The sequence below is a fragment of the Rhinatrema bivittatum genome, chromosome 11 (assembly GCF_901001135.1).
Source record: "Rhinatrema bivittatum chromosome 11, aRhiBiv1.1, whole genome shotgun sequence".
Taxonomy (NCBI): Eukaryota; Metazoa; Chordata; class Amphibia; order Gymnophiona; family Rhinatrematidae; genus Rhinatrema; species Rhinatrema bivittatum.
Window position 1 is genome coordinate 49,843,190 of NC_042625.1, and position 9,004 is coordinate 49,852,193.

The window sequence follows — 9,004 nt, forward strand, 5'->3', positions numbered from 1 at the left end:
CTATGTACTTGCTGGGGTTTGTGTGTGTGTACTCACTTGTCTACAAATCCATTTTATTTGCCACTCATTGGCTGGGGTGTGTATTTTTGTGCATAGGGGCATGTGAGTAGGTTTTGTACTCACTAGTCTACGAGTCCAGACAGGTATTTATCTGTCACTCATATCTGCTGGGGTGTATATTTTTGTGCTTAGGAGTGTGTGTATAGATTTTGTACTCACTTGTCTACAAGTCCGGACAGGTATTTATCTGCTACTCGTCGGATACGCTTGTGAATGTGGTTGAAGTTTACCAACAAGAACTGAGCGTGTCTCTCCAGCTCAACTTCATTCTCTTTGGTTTTTGGCTAAAGGTTTTTTAAAATAATAAAAATATAAAGTTATTTTTTAAGGAGATTTTCAAAGGATTATAAAAATCTTTGTGTATATGGGGAGTAACTGAACACATTACACAAGAAAGACAGGATAAATTTCGAAATAAATAAAAACTATCATCCCTGGAAGGTAGAACCAGTATAGGATCCATCACACATCATGATAAATCTTCACTTTTATCCCAGAGGCTTTTCTCCTGATCTGCTGCATGTCACTGAAGGTCCAGATTGCAGACAATCTGTACATAACACACAGACTCCTAACCCCTCTGCATCAGATGGAGCTTCTCTTCCCACATCCATTTCAAGTTGACAAAACTGTACCAGACTGCTGTTTCAGAATGGCTCAGGAGTGAAAAGAATGCTGATATGCTATTTCACAGCAACGAAACAAATTTTAATATCCAGTAACTTACCTTATCAGCCATAACTGTCAGGAAAGCATCGAAGACTTTATCTGCCACGGCAATAACACACTGCATCATCCCTGGAGGAAATGAGAGAACAAAGCAGTATATTATTCCTCAGTCAGCTTGAGGTTATCCCTATGGGTCACAGCCTTGGACCGGTCCAGCTTCTGCAATGATCTCAAGACAGGAGGAAGGGGTCCAGCTTATGCAGTGACCTTGGGACCTCAGGTTCAGGAGAACATAATGCAATGTGCTCCACAGCAATATGGGACACATTAGCAGTAAGTTAATGTCAGCTTTCCAAATGACAGTATTGTGAAGCATTCCAAAGTATTCCAACAGATTCGTAATTCAGACCTGCTCTTAGTTATACTGGAGAGAAGGGCTAGCTTCCTTGAGGGAAATGTCTAGCTACATGCCCTACTTTTTTTTGACCCTATAGAGATAAGATCTTCAGATACATGGAACAATCTCTCAGACGTAGGGGAGGAATACAACAGATTTAATGAAAACCTGAGACAAAAAGGATCCTTAGCGGTACAGAAGCCAGGAGAGATAAAGGAGGAAGGGAGAATGGGAGAAGAGATGGGTCTGGAGGTCTTTTCCTGCCATCCCTTTCTAGCTGAATATATTTCTACAAATTTTAGCTCACGATTTTTAGTATGTATCCTCAATCATGAAAATTCAATCCAGGAAAACCTTGCCTGATTTATCCTTCTGAATAGCCTTATCTTCGAAGTAGAAAAACATCACTTGAAAACGATCTTTGTCTGTTGAATGCATCACCCTGTGGGGAGAATACATCTGACTGTAGTTTACAATAGTACAAGTGGCAGGGACTGGCAGAATGGGAAAATTGGTTCTTACCTGCTAATTTTCATTCTTGTAATACCACAGATCAGTCCAGACAAGTAGGTTTTACATCCCTACCAGTAGATGGAGGCAGAGAACAAAACCTTTGAGGCACTGCTACATAACCAAGAGTGCCACCTGCAGTCCCTCAATACTGAACTATACCCAAGCTAAAGAGCCGGGGAAGCACCGCGAGCAGAGTCCCAAGTGGGAGAGCCGTGAAGTCAGTTCTCCACAGGCTTCACAGTGCACACCATGCTGCATGCCGGCCGCCAGAAAAGCGAGTGAGCAACAGAAGCCGAGCACCCCCAATAGCCATGGGAACCGGGAACCTCCTCTAAACTCTGTCCCACCGCCGGAGCTCAAGCTGTGATGCACAGTGCCCCGCACCACTCGTAGCTGCACCTCCACCGGCAGTATTCCTTTTTTTTTTTTTAAAGAAACAGTACTGGCTAGGAGGGTAAGGGTAGTCCCGGTTTCTCGTTGGGGCAGGGGAGGGAACCAGACCACTGGCTATCCCCCGCGGCACTACAAACCTGGAGCAAGCAGGGTCACCAACCCAAGTTCCTGAAGAGCCTACGACCAGGGGGGGATGGTTCCCCTGGGACCTGCCAACCCCCCCTGGGAAGACAGCGTGATGTTCCTGTCCTGCTTGACAGCCGCTGCTCTTTGTGAGAGATTCTCCTTTTCAATATTCTTTTCTTTTTCTTTTTTTTGAGAACCTAAAAGTGATTCAGGACCACAGGTTTTTGCACCACCTCCATCTGCTGGAGACAGAGAAATACTGAGGAGCTGCAGGTGGCACACTGGTTAAGAGGGGGTGCCCTCAAACGTTTTCTCTGTCTCCATCTGCTGGAAGGGAGGCAAAACCCAGCAGTCTGGACTGATCCGGGTACGTACAGGGAATATGCATTTTTAGATTGTCTGAAATCACATTGAGTTTTTATATTGTCTGCAATGTAATTTTGTTTATATTTACTTTTACTGGCAATTATGATTGTGTTTTTTATTGTACTGCCGCCTGGGTAACATGTCTTATCAAGCGAGATATTAAGTTTTAATAAATGACATGAAAGGGAAGCTATGAGCTGAGATCCTATACAATATCGGGAGGTGGGGGGGGGGGTGGTTAAGGCCCACCAGCTCAAAACTCTTTGGACCCTAGCCAAACCAGGGGAATTAAACCTTGGATAATTCCACCACTCCCCTCCCCCAAAAATGAACAAAATAATAACAGATTGGTGTAGAACATAATGCTAGTGCGCCACATCGATAAGAATGCTTTGTCCTTCAGTCTGTAGCCACCATCACACATTTAAGAATGTCAGTGCTGCCAGGACAGAAGATAAGAAGTAATCTTCCCCCCCCAGGTAGCAGCCATACCTCATGTACTCCAAGCGATACACGGACAGCAGGTAAGTCGACATGGCGAAATCCAATTTGTTAATGAGGGCGGAGACTTCAGGAGGGGGATCCAAGAGATTGATGATGGTGCTTCTTAATTCATTCAGTTCTGCCTGGAAAGCGAGAATCAGCACTTATCATTAGGGCTCATGGAAATCCAGCAATCTTCTGCCCTCATCCAGCTTTGATGGTGGTATTTGGTGGCATGGGACGAGACCCCTACCTCATTTCTTATCACTCAGACAACATGACCAGATCTCTCAAAGCAGCCAGTCGCTGCAGCGCTTTACTTTACAATCTGTGCCCCCTGCCCCACACACTGGGAACACCTCCAGACTGCATGCCGCAGTCCTGACAGGGCAGGGTCCCTGGCAAAGATGGATTAAAAGCAGCATTTCTCACAGGGGTGACGGTGTCATTCTTCATGGCAGAGTTGTACTGCAGCACGGACCGCAGCGGCTCTTTGCTGGGGAACGTCAGCAGAGGAGACTTAGTGGCAATTTCACACACTCCTTCATACCACTCCTCTGGCCAGAGACCTGCAGTAACGAGAAAGCAATCAAAGTTTCTTTCCTGCCCTGCAAGGTTCAGCCCGTCCCTGCCAAACATTAATGTATGGAATTTTTTTCTACTGCCACCCTACACTGCCCCAGAATAGTGCAGCTCAGGTTAAGCCTCCCAGCCCTAGGCAAAGGACAGAGCGCTAGCACAGCTATGATCCAGTGGAGCTCTGGGCCCAGGCTGCATCTTCCTGACCCTAATTTACACCCAGACTGTTTGCGTCCTACCTGGGACTATAACCCAAATAATGCCAGAGCTGACTCTGCAGTGCAGCACTATGGATTGGAAACATGACAACCGGTTTGCTGCACTGAGAAAGCGTCAGACAGTTTAGTGAGATTTTTCTTTTTTAATAAAGTTATAAGGTAAAATGCTTTCTTATAAAAGAATAAATGCCACAAATAGAACAGGAATCTGAGAGTTTGCTATACCTGAGCCCTCCACAGCAAAGCCCATTAGCACCGAATACAGCCAAAAATCACGAAAGAGCTTCTGCAGCCGGGGCTTGGCCTCCTTGATAGGTGGTAGCCGTCTTGTTAGCTACCAGGACAGAAAAGAACACAGATGTCAGGTATTTTTTAATAACCTCAGCATAACTCCACATGTGCCTCTTTGCTGCAGCCCAACCCTTAGCCTTCTTTCCTCAAAATACAATACTTACTATTTAATCACTTACAAAGTCCTAGCACTGGATCTGAACACGGGAAAATTACATGCACATTTTCATAATACTGCCATCACTGCAGGGGACTGGGGGCAGGTGAGCATTCCCAACCAGGAAAAAGTCCTTTCACCTGCCCCAGATCCTGTACAAACGGCAATGACTGGCAGACTGAACAGTTATTGCCAAATCACAGTCATAAATCAATGTATCAGCTCATTTATTAAGAGATGCAAAATTCTTCACCAGAATACATATAAACTTATATTTATGATACTGCTTATTTGTTAGGTTTCATTTTTCTTAAATTAAGGGTGGAAACATTTTAAACATTTAGCATGCAAGCTGATTTTTCAAGCTTATACCAAAGTCTAAAACCTGGCCCTGAAGAGAAACATACAGAAGAGAAAACATGCTTGTGTGTGCCAGCATGTGAGTACATAAGCCACCATCCGAGTCTGTGTGAGTATGCAAGCCAGTATCCGAATCTGTGTGTCAGCATGCGAGTGTGTGAGCCACCATCCGAGTCTGTGTGAGTATGCAAGCCAGTATCCGTACCTATGTTTGTCAGCACGCAAGGGTGTGAGAGAAAAATTGTTTCTTACCTGCTAATTTTCATTCCTGTAGTACCACAGATCAGTCCAGACTCCTTGGTTTTGCCTCCCCTCCAGCTGATGGAGACAGAGAAAGTTTTACTGACACTGCTACTTAACCACATGTGCATGTCCACATTCTGCAGTTCCTCAGAATTAATCTAAACCTAAGCCAATCACAACAAATTTAAAAAACATCCAAACTTTCCAAAATATGAAAAATATTCACTACTACAGAATAAGTGGACGACTCTCCCCCTCAATAGAATGGGTGGGTTCTGGACTGCTCTGTGGAACTACAGGAACGAAAATTATCAGGTAAGAACCAATTTTCCTTTCCCTGTATGCACCCAAACCAGTCCAGACTCCTGGGATGTACCAAAGCTCCCTACTCAGGGTGGGACCTGGAGAGTCCTGCTCGCAGAACACTTTCACCAAAAGATGGGGAACCTATACATCCATAAGCAACAAAAAAAGGAACCACTATTAAAGAATTTCAAAGACAAATGGTGTCCCATCAAAAATATGAAATATGTTTGGTCATTTAAATGTTAGTATATATGCCACATCAGAACCTATACCTCCCACATCCAGTCGATTAGCGTCTTTCAAAAATATGTAGTGACTTCCAAGCCACTGCTCTGCAAATCTCCTGCGGAGAAACAAGCTGAGCTTCCACCCACGAGGCTGCCTGAGAATGCGTAGAATGAGCATGCAATCCCTCCAGAACCAGATGACCACGAATACTGTAAGAGGAACCAATAGCCTCCTTAAGCCAACGAGCAATAGTAGCCTTAGAAGCCTGAAAACCCCTCTTCGGACTGCTCCACAAAACAAAAATATGATATGACCTCCTGAAATCATTCGGTACCTTGAGATATCTCAACAAAGCTCTTCTTACATCTAACAACTTGAGCTCTCTCACATGAGGAGCGGATGTGTCCACCGTGGGAAAGGCTACGAGCTCCACTGTCTGATTCACATGAAACGTCAAAACCACTTTTGGCAAAAAGGAAGGTACTGTCCTCAATGAGACCCCCGAATTCAAAATCAGAAGGCATGTGTCCTGACATGACAGAGCCTGCAACTCAGAAACCCTCCTAGCTGAACATGTGGCCACCAGAAAAACAACCTTAAGAGTCAAGTCCTTCAGAGTCACTCTCTGGAGTGGTTCAAAAGGAGCCTCACATAAACCCCTGAGAACAAGATTAATATTCCAGGATGGACAAACCCATCGAAGAGGAGGACGCAAATTCTTTATCCCCCTAAGGAACCGAATAACATCTGGATGTGCAGAAATAGAGGACTCATCTATCTTGCCATGAAGACAACCTAGAGCTGCCACTTGAACTTTAAATGAGCTGAGAGATAAGCTTTTGGCGAAACCTTCCTGCAGGAAGGATAAAATGTCAGAGACTGATGATCTGAGAGGGCGAACACCTTTAGTGGAGCACCAGGACTCAAAAACTTTCCATACCCATAAGTAGGAAATATTAGTAGACTTTCTCCTGGCTCGCAATGACGTAGTAATGACCGCCTCTGGATAACTCCTACGTCTCAAAAGCCACCTCTCAAAAGCCATGCTGTTAGACAAAAGTGAGCAGCCTAGTCGGAAAATATGGCTCCCTGACGCAGAAGACCCTCCAGATGACCAAAGCGAATTGGTCTGTCCACAGCCAAGTTGACCAGATTCATGAACCACTGACGCTACGACCATTCTTGGTGCCAGCAAGACCACTTCTCCCTGATGCTTTTCTATGCAACGTAACACCTTCCCAAGAGTGGCCAGGGAGGAAAGAAAGTAGAACCTCCCTGTGGCCAAGGTAGTACCAGAGCATCGATGCCCTCAGCTCCGTGCTCTCGCCTCCAACTGAAAAATCGAAAGGCCTTGACATTCAGATGAGTCGCCATTAAGTTCACATGGGGAGAGCCCCACCGCTCGCGAATGAGCTACATCACGGACTCCGACAATTCCCACTTGCCCTTTTCCAGTACCATCTGACTCAAGTAATCCGCTTGAACGTTTTCGACCCCAGCTATATGGGATGCCGCTATTCGCTCCAGGTGCTGCTGTGCCAAAAGAACTAATTCTTGTACTTCCTGGGCTATTGCTTGACTCTTGGTTCCACCCTGATGATTGATATAAGCCACCATCGTCGCACTGTCTGACAGAACCCTCACTGACCGACCTCTCACTAACAGTAGAAATTCCTGCAAGGCTAAGTGGACCGCTCTGGTCTCTAGCTGGCTGATAGACCACGCTGACTCTTTCATGGACCAGCCACTCTGAGCTGACTGGTGCTGACACACTGCTCCCCAACAGAGAGACTGGCATCGGTAGTAACTACCACCCAATCCGAGGTCCTCACCACGGACGAGATAAGAAGTTAAAAGCCACCCAGAAAGGCTCTCCCGTGCGATGCCCTCGAGTGGTAACGGAAGTTGAAACTCCTCCTCTGCAACGGTCTCATGTGAGCAAAAGCCCTCGGCACTACATCCAGGGTCGAGGCCATAGAGCCCAGAACTTGCAAATAAATCCATACCTTGGGCACTTGTAATTGCAACAACTGCCAAATCTGCCCCTGCTTCAGCACGTGCTCCTCTGAGAGATACACCTTGCTGACTAGAGTGTCGAACCGAGCCCCCAGATACTCCAAGGACTACGTCGGTTACAGGCGATTCTTTGCCACATTCACCACCCAACCTAGCGATTGGAGGGCATTGAGAACCTTTTGAACTGACTGGCGACAAAGAACCTCCAACTTCACCCTGATAAACCAGTCATCCAGATACGGATACACCAAAATCCCTTTCTTTCAGAGCACCACTGACACCACCACCATCACCCTTGATGAAGGTGCATGGCACTGTGGCCAATCCAAAAGGAAGGGCCTGAAACTAAAACTGTTGCCCCAGAATCATGAATCACAGGAAATGCTGCAAGACCTGATGAATGGGGATGTGCAGGTAGGCCTCTGTTAGATCCAGAGATGCCAGAAACTCTCCTTTGCAAACCGTTGCAACCACAGACCTTAAGGTTTCCATCCGAAAATGCGGAACCTTTAATGCTGCATTTACTTTCTTTAAATCTAAAATTGGGCAGAAAGCACCTTCCTTCTTTGGAATCACAAAGTAAATGGAATATCTTCCCCTGTGAACCTCTTCGCGGGGAACCGGAATCACCACCCCCAGGCGATGCAGCCGGTCCAGCTTCTCTTGAACAGCTACTTGTTTGTCCAAGGAGCCACACAGGGAAACTAGAAACAAATCACGGACGGGACAAGTAAATTCTAAAGCGTAGCTGTCCTTTACCATGCTGAGAACCCACTGGTCCTGAGTAATTTTGGCCTACTCCTCATAAAACCGTGACAGGCAACCTCCTATAATAGGAACGATGGAGTGGACCAGCCTCGCCTCAATGCAAGGACTTAAGCCCAGATGCACTCCCCCCCCGGCGGCGCCTCAGAATGGCCTTCGGGTACCTCAAAAGGATTGACTCCAGGATTGCCCCCAAAGGGGAAACTGTCTTTGAGGCCCAGCTGCAGCCTTTTCCGGATGAGTCCTATCTACCTGAAAACGGAAATGCACCTGAAAAAACCTCTTGCCCTTAGGCTTATCCTCCGGCCACCTAAGGACCTTATTATCCCCAAGAGACTGCATCAACTGCTCGAGGTCCTCGCCAAATAAAAGGCAGCAAGCTTAAAAGCATCTGCTCTGTAGACGACCGCCGCCTCAACTCGCTCAGTCCTGTCTGCTTCCTCGCCTGACTTTGGCAGGCTTTCATACATCTGCTGCACCCAGCGGAGACAAGCACGTTGCATAAAACTCGTACAATAGCAACACGCAGACCCAAAGGTGAGGCCTCAAAAATCCTCTTGAGGTGCCTATCCAACTTACGATCCTGAACGTCCTTCAAAGCCGCAAAGCCTACCACAGAGATAGTCATCCCCTTAGTAACCACCAAAACCGCATCGACTTTAGGGAGAGCAAAAAGTTCCAATGCCTGATCAGAGAATCGATAAAGCTTTGCCATGGCCCTTCCCATTTTTAATCCGGAATCAGGAACTCCCCATTCTGCTTCCACCATCTTCTTTACCGACTTGTGACATGGGAAGGCTGGTAGGGGACCCCGCATCCACCCCCTCCAAATCA

General features: G+C 46.4%; 1 protein-coding gene across 3 annotated transcripts in view; it reads right to left on the reverse strand.

The window, feature by feature from the left end:
• The window catches only part of PI4KA (phosphatidylinositol 4-kinase alpha), a 171,623-nt gene that overhangs the window by 92,985 nt on the left and 69,634 nt on the right, over positions 1-9,004 (reverse strand). For all 3 annotated transcript variants that reach the window (XM_029619781.1, XM_029619780.1, XM_029619783.1), the window contains 6 exons: positions 4,030-4,138; positions 3,440-3,576; positions 3,017-3,150; positions 1,486-1,568; positions 788-858; positions 220-344 (listed from right to left, as the gene is read on the reverse strand). In XM_029619781.1, coding sequence (XP_029475641.1) covers positions 220-344; positions 788-858; positions 1,486-1,568; positions 3,017-3,150; positions 3,440-3,576; positions 4,030-4,138 — 659 coding nt within the window. The remainder of the gene's footprint in view (positions 1-219; positions 345-787; positions 859-1,485; positions 1,569-3,016; positions 3,151-3,439; positions 3,577-4,029; positions 4,139-9,004) is intronic.